Source organism: Heptranchias perlo, chromosome 7 (genome assembly GCF_035084215.1).
Source record: "Heptranchias perlo isolate sHepPer1 chromosome 7, sHepPer1.hap1, whole genome shotgun sequence".
NCBI classification, from domain to species: domain Eukaryota; kingdom Metazoa; phylum Chordata; class Chondrichthyes; order Hexanchiformes; family Hexanchidae; genus Heptranchias; species Heptranchias perlo.
Window position 1 is genome coordinate 18,680,825 of NC_090331.1, and position 18,946 is coordinate 18,699,770.

The window sequence follows — 18,946 nt, forward strand, 5'->3', positions numbered from 1 at the left end:
TTATTTGAAAGAAAGATGCAGATTAATAAAAACATGGCAATGAATTACAGCAAACAAAAGTTATAGCCACTCAAAACATACCACAAATCATGCTAAAAGCCCAAAAACAAGAATCGCCTGATGAGACAAGGCATTTTAAAATGATGCGGATAGGGGGTTAGTTACCTGGGCGAGTAAGAACGCCTGAAGGTCTTGTGGGTAGGAACTGTGGGGATGGAGTGAGGTTGAGAAGGGGTGGGGGGATGCTTTGACAGCCCATCTGCACTCCAACCCCAGAATCGACTGCAGTCACAGTGTGGTCAGAGAAAGAGAAAGAACGAGAAAGGCAAAAAAGAGAAAGAAAACCATATTCCGAGTGGCTTTTGGTCATGCTTTACTGAAGAAAAATTTCAGAACATTAATAGAAGCAGAATAGCAAACAGAGAACACCTCATCCAAGCAAGCAGCAGCAGTGTTGATCCACTCTAGCCAATACCACATGAACACACAAGGGCAACAGTGACTGCACAAAACAAACAACAAACATTTCAGACTGTCAGTAATATAAATGCAAGTGGGGTTTTACAGACTTTTTCTTACCCACATAATTGGGTTTTAGTATCAAATAATTTTCATTACCTTTATCGCATTCATTTTATTGGCTATAATTTGAGAGAAACACATAGGGGTCGAGGTTCCGCTAGTTATATCAGCACAATCTGGACGGAATTGGCCGAGCCAGTGCAAAAAGATTGGGAATTTCAAACGTAAGTGAATTCCACCCAAAACCACTTACGCTCATGTTTTCTGCGATCTTTTATACTGGTTTAAGATTCAATTTGCCCAAATCAAGCCCCACCCACGAGTGCCCACGTCCCCAGGTCGTAATTGAGAGATTCTGATGATTCGCTCATTTTCTTAGGCGCATAGGCACTAGTAGGCAGGTTTTAAAAATTTTACATCAAAAAATTTAATTTAAGAAACTGACTAGTGTACACCAATGAAACGATTAAATGGTTCAGTATAGCTTTTTTTTTAAAAGTAATTTTCAGTGATTTTAAATCAGGCTACTCACAGGTGGAGGACTGGACACCCTTATTAAAAATGCTTATTTTTGGTGATAAACCGATTTTTGGCTGTATTAATGAAACTGCTCCAGGTTACCATTCTTAAATACATCACGGAATACTTTTTAATGGAAAAAAAATAGAAACAATTATGTTCTATTACACTGCCTGACTGTGCTGGTTCATGGAAGATTTTAAGTTTGTGATTATCCAAATGAATTTTAGCAGAAACTTAATGTAACCTGACCAGTACAATTTCAAGCGCATTGGAAAATTGCACCCAAAGTGGAAGCTCTACCCCAAAATCATGTTAAATGAAAGTAAAAGAAAAATCATAGAACATTTCAGCACAGGAGGCCGCCATTCGGCCCACTGTGTCTGTACCGGCTGAAAAAGAGCTATCCAGCTTAATCCCACTTTCCAGCACTTGGTCCGTAGCCCTGTAGGTTACAGCACTTCAAGTACACATCCAAGTACTTTTTAAAATGAGTTGAGGGTTTCGACCTCTCCCACCCTCTCAGGCAGTGAGTACCAGATCCCCACCAGCCTCTGGGTGAAAATATTTCTCCTCAGCTCTCATCTAATCCTTCTACCAATTACTTTAAATCTATGCTCCCTGATCATTGACCCCTCTGCTAAGGGAAATACATCCTCCCTATCCACTCTATCCAGTCCAGTCATAATTTTCTATACCTCAATTAAATCTCCCCTCAGCCTCCTCTGTTCCAAAGAAAACAACCTCAGCCTATCCAATCTTTTCTCATAGCTAAAATTCTCCAGCTGTGGCAACATCCTCATAAATCTCCTCTGTACCCTCTCTAGTGCAATCACATCTTCCCTGTAATGTGGTGACCAGAATTGTACGCAGTACTCAAGCTATGGCATAACCAATGTGTTATACAGTTCTAGCATAACATCCCTGCTCTTATATTCTATGCCTCGGCTAATAAAGTATTCCATATGTCTTCACCACCTTATCTACCTGTTCTGCTACCTTCGGGGATCTGTGGACATGCACTCCAAGGTCCCATTGTTCCTCCACAGCTCGCAGTATCCTCCGATTTATTGTGTATTCCCTTGCCTTATTTGCCCTCCCCAAATGCATTACCTCACACTTCTCTGGATTCAATTCCTATTTCTACACTCGCTAGCGCGTGGCACCGGGAGTAATCCGGAGATTACTACCGTTGAGGTCCTGCTTATTAATCTCTTTTCTAACACCTTAAAATCTGCCTGCAGGACCTTATCCCTCTTTCTACCTATGCCGTAGAACTAGAAGGGGCCCGGGTCTTTTTTGCACATTTGAAAACAAAATATATATTACAAGCTTTGCTGCAGTAGTGCAAACTAGCGCTGTCTCTCATTTTAGGGGTATGTCAGCATATACTCAAAGCATCTAACTAGATTAGAATTTTTTTGCCTGTGTGAATGCAGTGTTGTGTGCCATAGTCTTCCTTCAGCCAGTCAGATTGTAAAACCATACAGCATGAGTTCGTCAATCAATCACATCCTGAACATCAAACAAATTCCAGAGACCAATGCCCCTTCAACCTGTCTGTTCAACCAATTGTAACCCTGAACCAGGAATCAATTGGATGAAGGCAGCCCTTTGGTACATTGGATCTCATCCTTCCAGAGTACCAAACGGTCTTTCCATTGCCACGTCTAACTGTTTCTCAAATTGGTCCAGTGTCCTGTCCTCAACCACCTATCCTAGCAACTGATTGAAAACATTGATCACCCGCTAAGCAAATAAATAATTCCCGCTATCACTCCTAAAACTCATTCGGTCACAACCCTAAATTTGTGCCCTCTTGCCCTTCTGCTTTGGAGTATCAAAGTATTTTTCCAGGTTTATATTCATTACCTCTCTATGAAGCCCCCTTTTGTTTAGGATCTTAGCTGCCTCAACTAAGTGCGCAGTTCTCCCCTAGCTTGGGGTCATCGATAAATTTTATTTCTTTGCATTGGGAGAATGCAATGCAGCTCATTTATGTATACCACAACTAGGGGTGGGGGCAGGGGGAGAAAGAGAAGAGGAATAAAGGCCAGAACAGAGGCTTAGGACACCTCACTCAATACCTCCTCGACTCTAACCTAGTACCCCTGACAAATATGCTCTGTTTAATACTTTTTAGCCAGTTACTAATTTATCCCCATGTTTTACTCCAGAGCACTGCATTCTTCAATATTCTCAGTCAGCAACCAGGACTTGGTCTTTAAACACAAGCACATTGATGTACATGATCTTACTACTCTGCAAGATATTAACATGTTTGTCTCTTTTAGTGGATGCTGCATCCAGAGCTCTAGGCTACTCTTTTGTTTTACTTTTTTAAAAATTCTCTGGTTTAACTAACACCAGCTCTTAGCCTTTTGATCGACTTCAGTGGCCTTAAATCCCCAAGTCATATCACAAAGGACCAATCAGATTCCAGAACCACCTCTGATTGAGCAGTTTTTGTGGCTGAACCAAACTGCTTATCCTTACCAATAAACTTTCCCATTCAAGTCATTTTTCTATCCCCCTGACCTTCCTCTAATGCAAAACCAACATCACTGATCAAGGTACACTTCTATAGCAACAGCATACTTGTATAGTCCAGGATTTTGCATAACTCAAACCCGGCACACTGCATGCATGCACAGATCAAAAGCATGTACATGCTGACAAATCTGGTTATTAACCCATGTTCTTCCAAGTAACAATTAATTGTGTCGCGGATTATTGTCTCTAGAAGTTTCCCCACCGCTGATGTTAGGCTGACTTGCTGATAGTTACCTGGTTTATCGCTCTCCCATTTATTAAAGCTGAGAAAAAGTGTACATTTTCAGTTTCCTCAAAATGTATATTTTTTCAGTGAATTAATTTTGGTCTCAAAATGAGCCAGAGAGTGAAACAAATGACCACTTTTAGTGTCCAATGTCAAACACTCAAATTTTGTTCATCAGACCCTGCAAGGAACTGGGTCGATGCTGTGGAAACGAATTTCACATGGGAGCCTTAGATTTAGGATGGATTAGAACCTAGGCCGCAGAATTAAAAGCTATGTGCTCAAAGTCACTGCATCACAAAGTACCTTTCAGAAAAAGAGAGGAATATTAACAATATTCCAATAAGTAATGGAAAACATCAGACTTGTTACAAATTAGGTTACTGGTCAGATTTAGGTGGATTTTTAGAATTCAGAATCGTGAAAATCCAGTAAAATTAACTTGTCTACCTCTTTGGGTAAGAAGTCACTTAGTATGGGAAGGAACAACAATTTAATCCTTGGACTCTATTTAAAACAATGCGAATGAAATCATTAAAACGTTGTAATAGGGCAAAGAAAGACATTTACATTCAGAGGATATAAACAGACTGAAACTTTCACATCGCTAATATCCCACTTGGATGGGGGTCAAAATGGGATATTAATGATGTGAAAATTTCACCCTGTTCTTCAGATAATACAGAACATTGAAATATTTTAAGTATAATAAACAGCCTTCCAAAAATCCAACTACCCAACACAGGGTGTGTTCATTTAGAAGAATGGTATGTGCAGAATTCTTTTTATTAAGTAGAAAGTAGTTCTCTGATCCTTTTAACAGTTCAGACATTTAAAGCTTTATGGTGTCAGCCTGGCTCAGTGGTAGCATTCTTGCTCTGAGTCATAAAGTTATGGGTTCAAGTCCCACTCCAGGATTTGAAAACATAGTCTGGGCTCACACTTCAGTGCATTGTTGAAGGTGCCGTCTTTCGGATAAGATGTTAATCTGAGGCCCTATTTGCCTGTTGAGACGGATGTAAAAGATCCCATGGCAGGGAGTTCTCCCGGTGTCCTGGCTAATATTAATCACCAAATCAACACCACCAAATAAGATTAACTGGTCATGTTTGTGAGACCTGGTGAATGCAAATTGGCTGCTGCATTTGGCTTCAATACAATAGTGACAGTTCAAATAAATATTCATTGGCTGTGAAGCACCTTAAGAAATCTTGTGGTGCAATATAAATGCAAGTCTTTTTCTTTAACTTTTAAAACAATGGTACCAGAGAATTGGATGACTTTAGAAAAATCAAAATGACAAAAATGTCCTTAGTTTCAGTATACCAATTCAATATATCTTAGTATGCGACATCACAGAACTCAGTCTATTATTAAAATATACAGTGAACTATTTAAGCTCGAGAAGGCCTGCTTAACTTCAGTATTCCAACCAACTTCCTAGATCAGAAATCTCAGCCTCAACCATAAAAAAGCTTCAGTCAGCACTTTTGCATAAACAGCAATTGCAATGCAAAGAGTACAACCAAATTTCACTATTTTGTGCACAGCACGTCTGTCCTCTAATGTCCTATTACAGGAAGATGGCACTGGTGCACAGCCTTGGAAAGATGACCAATTGGCTCTATTCCAGGGATCCATAAACTCAAAGTGGGTGTCCCCCTCACCCCACCCGTTCAGAAAAAAACATGATGCCTCCTTGGTCATCACTCTCGTCATCTATTTGTTAAGTCCTATGGCTCTGAAGTAGGACAACACGTGCAACAAAGCACCAGTTCTTGTGGGGGCAAAAGCACATCTGGAAATTAGTGTACACAACTAAAATGAGACAGCCAAACAAATTATATGTATAAAATTCCATACAGTATAAACAAGTCCTCAGCAAATTTAAGCATTAAACAAACGGGCTGGCAGTGCAGTCAAATTGTCATAAAAGAACATCCAGCCACATTAATTTCCTACACTGGGCAGTTTTGATTATCTTGCATATTCACGTTAAGTTAATTTAAAAACTTTGGGCCACTGCATGACCATGACTTAGCAAGACGTTCTATATTCTAATTTGGTTCCTTCTAAGTGCTGACAGCAGATTGGCAGCTGTATTTCTAAGCTGACCATAACCCATTAGTGACCAGTCTTAATATTTGAGCATAAGAAAGCTAAAATTCTCATGTTATTCCGTGCCAGTTGTGCAAAATGCTCAAAGCCTCTCAGGAAAATAGTGAAAAAACAATCTGAACAATATGAGGAAGCTACAGCGAAAGAGGAATATTTGAACCCATCATTTAAAGATTAATTCATATTAAATGAAATTATTTTGAAAAACTTTTATTGAAACATTTCAGATCCTGAGGGGACGTTTCCTCTTGTGGAAGAGACAAGAACTAGGGGTCTCCCATTTAAGACGAAGATGAGGAGAATTTTTTTCTCTGAGGGTTGTGAGTCTGTGGAACTGCCTTCCCAAGAGAGCGGTGGAGGCAGGGTCACTGAATATTTTTAAGGCTGAGTTAGATAGATTCCTGATTAACAAGGGAGTCAAAGTTATAGTAGGTAGACGGGAAAGTAGGGTTGAGGTCACAATCAGATCAGCCATGATCTTATCAAATGGCACAGCAGGCTTGAGGAGCCAAATGGCCTACTCCTGCTCTTAATTCGTATATTCATATGTCCTGCAATCTGGCCAAAAATTATCACAATCATCCCTTAATGTTAAAGTTTACTCTGAGTGCAGTTGTATGCGCCTGTGAAATAGATAGAAGGAACTAAACACAGCACAGACACCCCATAAGAAGCTGACATGTTGACTGCCAACTTCAAAATGAGGTAAAAGAAGGAAGACCATGTGTGAAACTTTTGCTTGTACAGGTCCTAGTTTGCATCTCCTGAGGATAGGACTGTGCCTCATCAAGGAAGTGTGCTTCACAATTTGAAAACCCCTGCTCAAGTCTATTTGAGTACATCCCCATCACCCCTATTATAAAATTATTTCATAAATTCTGCTGTGACACCTAATGCACTGCAAACCCTTTGACAGTTTGGTTCTGTATTCATGTGCAAAAAACTCTGCAAATTCAGCTTGGAGTGACTCTCTAATTTTATTCCTCTCTGCGAGGAAATACTTCACTGATGCCTCAGTCGTGAAAGGCTATCAGATTCAGAATCCATTCTGTGAATAATTGTAAGTGCAAATCTGCATCCTAACTTGCTGTGGTGCAGCTCGTAACATCTCCACACTCTAAACTGATTCCATTCTCCTTACCAACTGGCTGCTTGCCAGGATTCGTTCAACCCTGAACGAAGCTTCAAATCCCACTACCAGTCTATTACCAAGGTCATCCATTTCACTGCCAAAATATCACCTGGTTCCATCCTTAATTCACCACCACTACCACTGAAACCCTTATCTAACCTTTGTCACCTCTAACCTTGAATCCTCCATAACTCTCCTTGTTGATTTCCAAGCTCCACGGGTTTCAACCACCTCAACCAGAACTCCTCACCACATCTTATCTCATATTAAGTCTCCCTCTGCCTCACCTAATCAACTCCCATGTCTCAATTTATTGGTATCAAAATACTTAACATTACACAAGTAGAGGTGGCAAGAGAGAATTCCTTATACAAGTCACCAGATCTCAGACATTTTAGAAAAACATGATTGTGTTTTTACTGTACAAATTGCAGTGCATACATGTACTTTGACACTGTTGTGAACTGCCTGACACAAAAGAATGACAAGCAACCAAGAAATTCACAATAACTACATTCCTTTTAAGTAAAAAAAAAAGTAGGTATTTTCACTTTAAAAAAAAGCGGATATTTTTTACTGTGACTATAAACCACAGTAGTCGCCAGCGGATGCCCTTTCCATTTGCCTGCTACAAGTTACACAAGGTTGGCAGCAACACAGTAGTGGTAAACCCCTCAGTGACCCACAGTAGTTTCAAATGCCTTAGTGACCAATACTACATATTTCCAGGATGATGTGTTCCATTTTGTTATTGGGTTTCTATTAATACACAGGTTCCTCAAACTAGCAGTATTAGATTGCAATCAGAAGTTAATAATGCTAATTTATCTAAGAACCATGCTTTTAAAATGTGAAATAAGCCAGAAATACCAATGTTAATGGCAATCAAACTAGAGTAACGTATGAGCATATCTGTTCACGTCACCCCAAAAAAATAAGCTCATGCCAGGAACTATGAAACAGGAATTTAAAAAGTCATTTTAGTGAATGTGGTTTGAAAACGGCTCCATGGGGTGAGAGAGGAAAGTTTCATGCACACGATGGGTTAAGTAAGAAAAAAATATTTGATTAGGGAAAAAAAAGATACATTGTATAATTCTGGCGTATGCATTTGCTTCTCATCAAATCTCAACGAACTGCATAATTTGAAAGAGCCTCATGACCTTTTCAGGATGTTTTGGAGCTTGTTGAGTTTCTGGGAACACCCAGGAGCAGCCTGCTCCATAAAATCTGTTTAAAGCCATCACATTTTCCATAGGAAAAGTGCTTCTTTTACAATGCATTTTTGCCAAGTGATCTTAATTCTTCTTATTTTTAAAATGTGTTAATTTTGATTTATTATTGGATTACGAACAATGGCATTTGCATAATTAATTGCCAGAAAATACTTGAGGTTCGGCAAGGCTCTTTAACGCCATAGAACGTGTTATAAAATACTTGGACTGAATCGTAAGAAGGAAAGACATGACAAAGTATCTGGCTCTTGGTATAGGTTTGGATAGATTAATTCCTTAAATAAAATTACTAGGGTTTTTTTCTCATTTTGTGAGGTGGGCTTAGGAAATAAGGGAAAGGTGGGACTTGGGCACAAACTTACTGTTTCAAAAATTGATCCTCTCACAGGACTGACCTTAGCATTTGTTATAGAAAGTCATTTAGTTCCTGTTCAAAATCAGCAGAGTAAGGGAGCAACAGATGAAATAAAAATTAAATGTAAAAGAATGTATGAAAAAGGTATTTATGACTCATTGTCCATTTTGAAGATCACAAAGACAAGGAACTGCCAGGAAATTTCTGGGATTTTAATTATTTTTATGACAAATTTTACTCAGGAACCAGAAACACATCACAATCTTGCGATGGATAGTTAAAATAATAATTTATCGTTACCTTGGAGAAAGACCACCATGTGAACAGTTTGTGGGAGAAGTAAGAGGGCTTGTTCGGCTGTTGGAGTGTCGTGAAGGTGTGCGTCCCATTGTGTTGCTAGGTGAACTCTGCAGCAAGAACAAAAATGAATATAACAAAGTATGAATCAATAGATACTTCCACTGATGTCAGCTAAAATAACCAGCACATGAATTACCCATCCAATTAATCACAAGAGCCTTCAGATCAAAATCTCCGAATTACACTAAGTGGGAGAGAGAAATCAGAAATATGTCAGACCAATTTTAAGACTGTAATCTAATCTCGTGTTGGTTTCAGAGGATGATCACAAAGTCATCTGAGCCCCAAAACTAGAGTGCAGCCTTAAAGTGCACTCCTACTGTCCATTGTTCTACATAACCTGATTGAAAAAATGAGACACACAGACTGGTGAAACACAAAGTCCTTGCATATATCTAAACATTTCAGATGAGCAAATCTCAAAGGATTTTAGAAAAAAAAATTTCTTCCCCTCCCCCCCAACTCCTTTTCCAAAGGGGCTAACTCATGTCAGGTTTTACTAACAAAACAGACAAGTATAATAATAAAAATGGCATTTACTACAGGTGAATATTACAATAGTGCCATTTGCCCAGTTCACAAAGTAAGCCTGTTGCGTATTTTTTTTTAAAAAATTGTTCTTGTGATATGGGTGACACAGGCAGGCTGTATTTATTGCCCATCCCTAGGTGCCCTGAGGGTATTAAGAATCAACTACGTAATGTGGATTGGAATCACATATAGGCCGGGTAGGGGTGGTAGGTACCCTTTCCTGAAGGACAAAAATGAACCAGGCAGTTTTCTGGTGTCAGCCCACAAATTATCCATGATGTGGAGATGCCGGTGATGGACTGGGGTGGACAAATGTAAGGAATCTTACAACACCAGGTTATAGTCCAACAGTTTTATTTGAAAATCACAAGCTTTCGGAGCTTTCCTCCTTCGTCAGGTGTGTGAAGGTTTCCATAAAAGCACCGCATATATAGTCACAGAACAATGCCTGGTGATTACAGATAATCTTTCCAACTGCCTGTTATCACACCTCTGCATGGATGGTGTTCAAACAGGGGAACATTACACCCAAGACCACTGAATACACAAGTGGTCAGATGACAAAGACAGAGAAGAGAGAGAGAGAGAGAGAGAGAGAGAGAGAGAGAGAGAGAGAATGAGAGAGAATGGCCAGTTGTATTAAAAACAGATAACTTTTTTTTCCCCCCGGTGGAGTTACATGCAGCGTGACATGAACTCAAGATCCCGGTTGAGGCCGTCCTCATGGGTGTGGAACTTGGCTATCAATTTCTGCTCAACGATTTTGCGTTGTCGTGTGTCTCCAAGGCCGCCTTGGAGAACGCTTACCCGAAGATCGGAGGCTGAATGTCCTTGACTGCTGAAGTGTTCCCCGACTGGGAGGGAACCCTCCTGTCTGGCGATTGTTGTGCGGTGTCCGTTCATCCGTTGTCGCAGTGTCTGCATGGTCTCGCCAATGTACCATGCTCCGGGGCACGTTGCAGGAAAGGATGCCCCGGAGCATGGTACATTGGCGAGACCATGCAGACACTGCGACAACGGATGAACGGACACCGCACAACAATAGCCAGATAGGAGGGTTCCCTCCCAGTCGGGGAACACTTCAGCAGTCAAGGACATTCAGCCTCCGATCTTCGGGTAAGCGTTCTCCAAGACGGCCTTCGAGACACACGACAACGCAAAATCGTTGAGCAGAAATTGATAGCCAAGTTCCGCACCCATGAGGAAGGCCTCAACCGGGATCTTGAGTTCATGTCACGCTACATGTAACCCCACCAGGGGGGGAAAAAAAAGTTATCTGTTTTTAATACAACTGGCCATTCTTTGTCTCTCTCTCTGTCTTTGTAATCTGACCACTTGCGTATTCAGTGGTCTTGGGTGTATTGTTCCCCTGTCTGAACACCATCCATGCAGAGGTGTGATAACAGGCAGTTGGAAAGATTACCTGTAATCACCAGGCATTGTTCTGTGACTATATATGCGGTGCTTTTATGGAAACCTTCACACACCTGATGAAGGAGGAAAGCTCCAAAAGCTTGTGATTTTCAAATCAAACTGTTGGACTATAACCTGGTGTTGTAAGATTCCTTACACAAATTATCAGATTTATTGAATTCAATTTCTCAACTTGCCATGTTGGAATTTTAACTCTCAACCTCTTGGTCACTAATCCACTGCCACAACCACAACATTATCATATCCCTTTATTTTCCGGTAATGTGCATCAGCTTCCCATTATCATTTAAATATTGCATTAAAAAAGTGTTAAGAGCCAAGTACCACACTAGTGTTGCTGGAGTTCTTCAAGTGATTGTGAAGGAGCCTAGTGGCACCATCTTGGAATGTTTTTGGCAAGGCACCAAGTAACATAGTGAACTCAGGAGTATTCAGCTCAAACAGAGAAATTAGCACGACCTGCGCAGCCTGTAGAAAACCAGAAAGAAATGTTTGTTAAAAACAAAAAGAAACTGAAGTGACTCATTAAAAATTCTGACCACTCCCATTATCCCAGTCAAGGATGCAACATCTGAACAGTCCCTTTAGAAACCACAGTCACCCAATGGAAACCTCGAATACCCTTTACCAGCATTTGCTGCACTATTTGATGGTTATTCGCTTCTTGTTAAAAAGATAGAAGATTGTATTCTGGACACTGCATCTGTGCTCAGCATTTCAAAGGGGCATTGTCATTAGTAATATTTAGGTTGCAACCTCAAAATTACTATACTTCAACTGTCGGTAGTATGTGGGTGGACTGCAAGACTGCCATGATCTTTTCAGTAGCATTATTTTTTTTAATAAAAAGAGTTCAACTAGTTCAGTACGCATTACAGAAGTATGCACTGCACAGCTTAAACTCAAACAGCATCACTGAAATGAGTCACAATGGGCATGCAGTCTGTTGTCATGTTATGATATTAAGGTTGTTCTAAGCTGTTACCATTGTTACCTGTATCCCCAGCAGGACAATAATGCCACTTTAAAAAGGGTAGATCAGTCAATAACCTTTTTATAGTACATGCTACTATTTTATGTTTATAATTAAATCTGGCAGTGCTTGGTAGTTTTTTTTTTAAAAAGGGGGTCAAGTGTTGGAGAGAACTCACAATAAGGAAAAATGGCAAAACAAATGATCTGCACACTGCCAGAGTTTCACAGGAATCATCATCCTGCAGCTTGCACTTGCTGCTGTTATTTATCCAAAAGTACAAGATGGGTGTATTGTAAAACCTGCCAGAAACATGCTACGTAATGTTAAATGTATCTTCATTCAAGATAGCAACAACTTCTATATTTAATGAACTAATGAAGTGTATGTCAGGACAGCTAAACATGTTTTAAATTACTGGAATAATAAATTTATATACTGCAAATGCATATATCTGCTAGGAATGTTCTGAAACAAAAATATACTTCTTAATATTCTGAGAGATCATTCACAGGGTGGTGTATCCAAATAAGGTCAGCATTGTTATAATTTCAGATGTATTACAGTGATATTATCCACAAAATGATCACGGTTTTGTCTTTTATATATTTTAAGCAAAATTTAACATACACTGGTAGATTTACTACAAGCTTGCTAGTAAAAAATCCAATTTGCATTGATTACAAAGAGCAAATTTCAAGTTCCAAATAAACACATGTTTAAAGAACTGTTAATGCACTTTCAGATCCATTAGTTAACAGATGAGCATGCATTCCAACACTGCAAGCAGCAGTCCTCATGTCAGGGCCAATGCTGAATGTTACTTATTAACACTGCAAAGTAAAGGCAAACCTTATTCCCAGAGAACACCACCTATGTGCTGTATAGTTATGGGAAGACAACTGCTGTTGGCAATACAATAGAGTGAATAAACACATGATTGTTACACAGAAATAGAAGTCAGTCAGGCCAAGACCCTTGTGCAGCCAAGTTAAAAAGAGCCAATGGTATAGGGAAAAGCAACTTGAGATTAGTAGATGCAACTTGTTTTTCTACCTGTTTACACTTTTCTTCCAGGCCAATTTCACCAGGCCCAGAGGTGGTCGAACAGGACCTGGCCAACCCCTCATCACTCAACCAACTATGCACAGTCTGGGTTTGACAGGTGGGAAGGGTATTAGAAAAATTACAGTATACAATAAACAGCAGTTGCATGATTAACAAACTTATATAAAGCTGACGAGCCACGACAGAAAGTGATCAGTCAAGTTGGCTAGTTGTGTTTGCAACAGAGAGATGCTGGCTTTTGCATTATTTAAGACTGTCACCCTATGGAGCTGCCAATTTGCTACTGACATTGGCTTTCCTCTCCTCCATATATATTTAGAAAAGCTAAAGTTACTTATTTGTGAATTTTTTAAAAATTAGGTTCTTGTGGCATCTCAAAAGACAAAGCAATGCCACAATCTTGTTACATTAGATTATTCCACATTGGTGGGCGAGTAGGAAAAACAAGAATTATGAACACATTTTACAGCTCTCAGTTGCAACACTTAGACATGGCCTAGATCCTACAATATCTATAATCTTGCATTTTCAAAATCCTCTTCTCAGAGTATCATGATTTATTCAGTAAGCAACAGTTACAGTTTCAATGTTACACATATAATAAGCCAACAGTAGAACAATGTTACAAGGTAAATAAACCAACAATAGAACAAACCAAATGATACTTGTGTCTTGAACCTGTAAGGAATTGAAAAAGCATTAAAACTATTGTTTTGCAGAACCAGATTTTGGAATGCTGTATGCAAGTTATGACCTCTATTATACTGTGCCATTGGGACTGATGCTGCACAACTTTTTGCTGAAGCCAGTTCGGCTTACTGCTTCTGGGGCAGGCGCAACTTTGACTTTCGCAACTGTTGTGGTCTGGCATTGGGTTTCTCTGTGGAATCAGAAGTAAATCCCTTGGAAAAAAAAAACAAGCAGCACTTTCCTGTGACGCCATTTTCTTCTGACTAAAAAGAGCTAACTGTCCAATCAGCTCTTCTCAAGTAGGACACACATTAGCAGTACAGGTGATCACCAGGAAGTAGGTCCCTCATTTTATGCCCAAATAAACTTAATAAAAGGCCTACAATGTATATCATATGATTAATATTCCTACATCAAATACTTCATTTCATGACAATTCAGAATATACAAGTCCAAAACTATTCAGCAATACATTATTTTGAGCTTTAAATTTTAAATTAAACCTTTTCCTCAGACACTGTACACATTGGTTCCAAAGCACAAAATGCATTTGATGTTGAGAAGCAGTTTTTAAAATTAATACACACTGATCAATTTCATTGAAGTGAAACATTGGTGGAGGAGGATGTTATTTAAACGTGCCCACCTCCTTTGAGTCTTTTAGAAAATTTGTTATTAATGGAGTGGTACCTGCCAAGAATTATAAAATCATCCGAAGAGCTCCTCTGTGGAATGTGGATGAATGACATTTCTGGAAATGGATGGCCTCTGCTGACATCAGACAGAGGAATTCATGGAGCATGTCCACTAACCACAACGGGTTTATGTTTCAAGTATTAACCTGTAACTGGGTTTGATCTTTTGACATAGTCTCACTACTATTTACTGTTCAGCTCAGTGCAGCCCCCTTTAAAATGCAACAAAAGCTAGGTCAAGTCATATGAAACATATCAGTCATGTGGCAATTAGTGTAACCAAAAAAATGGACTCAGTAAGGATCTTCCTGATCAGTATATACAGAGCATATGCTCCATTTCACAAAACCAGTCTTTTATTCATGTCAGCTGCAACTATTAAAAATTAATGCTGTAGGAGACTTAATGAGGTCAGATATTTTTCATTTAAAAGCCTTGCACCTATACAGACATTTCCCCTTACAAAATAATCCTGATGCAGTGATTTCCCTATTAATTAGCAGCACACATTGGTTGTATCTCACTACAATTCACTGTGTTCCCAAAATACCAATTATGTAATATAGCTCCTTTTTAGATTCTGACGACTATTTTTAATTCTCCAATAAACTAAAAACTGCATAGCAGTCACAGCTGATATTACCCTCAGCTAAGTATTATACAAGCACAAATCAGTACACCAGGGTTCTCCTAACATTGCATTTACAACTTTGCAGATTATTGCCAACATGGTGCATCCCACTGACTTTTAAAGCATGGTTCATCTTAGAACAGGACAAAATATTTTTCACAGTTCAGTAGAATGACTTTTCTCTTTGCTGGGAAGCTAGGTGGAGCAGTTTGAAATATTGGGGTGTTCATTTTCTGAAGAAAATTACATTTCTGTCCAAAAAGTTCCAATCTTAATTGGGATCTGATGTTACCAAATTTGATCTTAATGAAGACAGTAAGTATAGGATGCAAGATATCCAGGACAAAAAAGGATGCAGATAATCACTGGCATTTAAAGTCACTTACTGGGAAGCATTCTGGTGCTTTCAGGGCCCAAATAAACGATCCCTACTGAAGCATGGGAAAAGTCACCTATGTAAATTGAGCATTAGAACAAAAAGCTATGTAATGTACTTGAAGAGGCCTAATTTGTAGGGTTACGGGGAAAAAGCTGGGGTGTGGGATGAAATTGGACGGCTCTTTCAAAGAGCCGGCACAGGCACGACAGGCTGAATGGCCTCCTTCTGTGTTGTAAGATTCTATGATTCTAAGAGGCCATGGCTGTACATCCTCCTGTATATAATGAGAAGATGCAGGCCTGTTCTTGTCAGAGTAGTGAACGCAAAGGGTCAAAAGGGAGTTATTCAGGAAAAAAGGTACAGTTTAACAAGGTCATGACACTCAGAAGTTCAGTGAGTTTCATTAAACAGTGCTTCAGCGAGTTTCACTAAACAGGGCAGTGAAGTTAATTGCAGAAAGCAGCGTTCCCACTGTAAACATCTAGCTAATTCTTACAGCAAGCTGCTATAAACCTTTTTTACGCAACAAAAAAATACCTGCTAGTTAAAAAGATAAATGTTAAGACTAGCAGTACTTACATGACAAATACATACTGAAAGGGTTTTAAAATTGACAATGGTTCTTGTTATGTATATACTTTCCTATAAAACTCGATCATTACCACCAAAATATAAGTGATTATTTCACAGCAAAAAATGATGTCTGCAAACATATATACCTCCCGTGACACTGCTCAATAAGGATGTCGGACATATCATTAGGGCCACTGACACTGACTGAATAAGTCTAACGTCTATTTTTATTAGATGGTATTGTGGGATTTTTCCCAGATACTTGGGGGAGCAAGTTCCACGATACTGAACAGCTCAGCAGTGTTCAGTATGTCCACAGATATATGGGCAAGTATACTGAAACAACCAGCAAATGAGTGTTCTCGGTCAGTTGAGGAGGGTTAGAATTTTTTTTTAAATTTAGGCAGGGGCTGTGCAAGCACTGGCACAGCATTTCCTTGCAAGGCTGATCCGGAGGCCCATAGCATTTTAGGAAAAATTCGGTCACTTTTACAGACAGCCTGGCGCACGATTTGAGCCTCAAACCAGGTGGAACAAGAAAGCAGGTAGCAATTTAGTGCCTTGATTTTCATGTACTTACAATAAAGTCTGAAACATTAACGTTTTAAAAGAAATGGAAGTAAAAATGAAACTTAACTTACTTGCACTGCCACTTAGAAAGGGCATAGTAGATGCAATTTGGAAGAGTAATTGCACCACCTATGGTGGGAGCACTGATAAGTAAATTAGAATGTTAATAATAGATAGTTTAAGCTTACTTTTGTTATAAGCAGGTGTTACTCAAGCACGAGGGATGCGAGAAAGATGACACAGGCGTGACAAAATTGTGGCACAGGAATTAATGTCCTTCCAGGAAGTGGACACAGATGGAACACTAATATAGATTATCGATATATCTAAAATATTTAAAAGCTGACATCAGCATGCAGTTCCAGTTAACTTTCCCATTATAAATTCCTATACCTTATGCCCTGTAAACTTATGCTATAATGGCGCACTCCTGTCGGTGAAGGCGCTGCAGCACCAAAACAGAAAAGTGTAATTGCAATGGGGTCTTCCAATATTAAACTACCTTAAGAGTTTCAAGAATGTCTACACTCCTTCTGTATTGTGTGCATTCATTTATAAAACCTAGGAACCCTTATGTATGCGCTTTCAGCTTTATCAACTTAACCCCTTATTTTAAAGATCTGTGTATCTGAACATAGAAAATAGGAGCAGGAGTAGGCCATTCGGCCCTTCGAGCCTGCTCTGCCATTCAATATGATCATGGCTGATCCTCTATCTCAATACCATATTCTGCTCTCTCCCCATACCCCTTGATGCCTTCTGTGTCCAGAAATCTAACGATCTCCTCCTTGAACATATTCAGTGACTTGGCCTCCACAGCCTTCCATGGTAGAGAATTCCACAGGTTCACCAGCCTTTGAGTGAAGACATTTCTCCTAATTTCAATCCTAAATGTCCTATTCCGTATCCTGAGACTGTGACCCCTCGTTCTAGAACCCCCAGCCAGGGGAAATATCCTCCCTGCATCCAATCTGTCTAGCCCTGTCAGAATTTTATACGTTTCAATGAGATCCCCTCTCATTCTTCTAAATTCGAGTGAATACAGGCCTAGTCAACCCAAACTCTCCTCATACAACAGTCCTGCCACCCCAGGAATCAGGCTGGTGAACCTTTGCTGCACTCCCTCTATGGCAAGTATATCCTTTCTTAGGTAAGGAGACCAAAACTGCACACAGTTTTAAGTTTATTCCTTTTATAGTTTTACCATTTAATATATCTATCCTCTTCTTATTCATCCTCCCAAAATTTATCATATCACATCTCTCTGCATTAAATATCAGCTGGCATCTATCTACCCAATCTAATATATCTCTATCCACCCGAAGGCACACACTTAAGAGCACTGGTCCCAACATAAGTGTGGGGGACACCATTGTTTACATCCCTCCAACACAAAAATTATCCATTAGGCACTACTTCTGTTTTCTGTCCTTCAACCAACTTTCCATCATGCATTTCATCAACAAGCCTTCTATGAGACACCTTATCCACCGTGCCCACTGCGTTTTATCAACACACTCAGTTGTTTCCTAAAAGAACTCTTGAATTTTTCAAACACGGCTTGCTTTTTACAAATCCATGTTGGTGTTCTTAATTAACCCACGTCTTTCTGGGTGAGTATTGATCCGTGAAACAATTTTTTTCACTGGTACAATCTAGTAGTTCAATACACTGATGTGCTAACAACTATGATACGGAGTAGCAGGAAACAGATTGATAGCCATGAATCTCCAAACAAACACAGATTAATTATTTAACCTCCACTGGCCCATGAGGAAGGTGTCAAAGCATAGGGAAAACTGAAAGGCAATTTAAGCTGTACCTACCATGCATATCGGAGTTGCTGGCTCAAGCAAAAGTGACAAAGGTCTAGAAATAGGCTGACTGTTTGCCCTATTAAATAGGAACAGAGGAAAGCACATCTCTGAAGTCCATCTGTCCAGTCTAAAAGTTAATACTGCTCAATTCTCAGTACCACAAATATCTATCTAATTCTCCTTTAAGTTTTTTGACACTATCTGCCACTCTGGGCAGTTTATTCCACACATTTACCATCTTCTGTGTAAATTAGTTAAATCTAAACTGACTGTGCACCTCCATCTTCTAAGCTTTTTTTTTAAAAACTCGTTCATGGGATGTAGGCGTCGCTGGCAAGGCCAGCATTTATTGTCCATCCCTAATTGCCCTTCAGAAGGTGGTGGTGAGCTGCCTTCTTGAACCGCAACAGTCTGTGTGGGGAAGGTTCTCCCACAGTGCTGTTAGGTAAGGACTGCCAGGATTTTGACCCAGCGACGATGAAGGAACGCAGGTATATTTCCAAGTCGGGATGGTGTGTGACTTGGAGGGAAACGTGCAGGTAGTATTGTTCCCATGTGCCTGCTG

The 18,946-nt window shown here is 39.6% G+C and overlaps 1 protein-coding gene across 1 annotated transcript in view; it reads right to left on the minus strand.

Moving 5' to 3' along the window:
• Nucleotides 1-18,946, minus strand: part of clasp1a (cytoplasmic linker associated protein 1a) — a 335,495-nt gene that overhangs the window by 45,060 nt on the left and 271,489 nt on the right. The window contains exons 32-33 of the mRNA XM_067987125.1: nucleotides 11,310-11,453; nucleotides 8,961-9,067 (exon numbers count right to left, since the gene is read on the minus strand). Of these exons, the coding sequence (XP_067843226.1) occupies nucleotides 8,961-9,067; nucleotides 11,310-11,453 (251 nt within the window). The remainder of the gene's footprint in view (nucleotides 1-8,960; nucleotides 9,068-11,309; nucleotides 11,454-18,946) is intronic.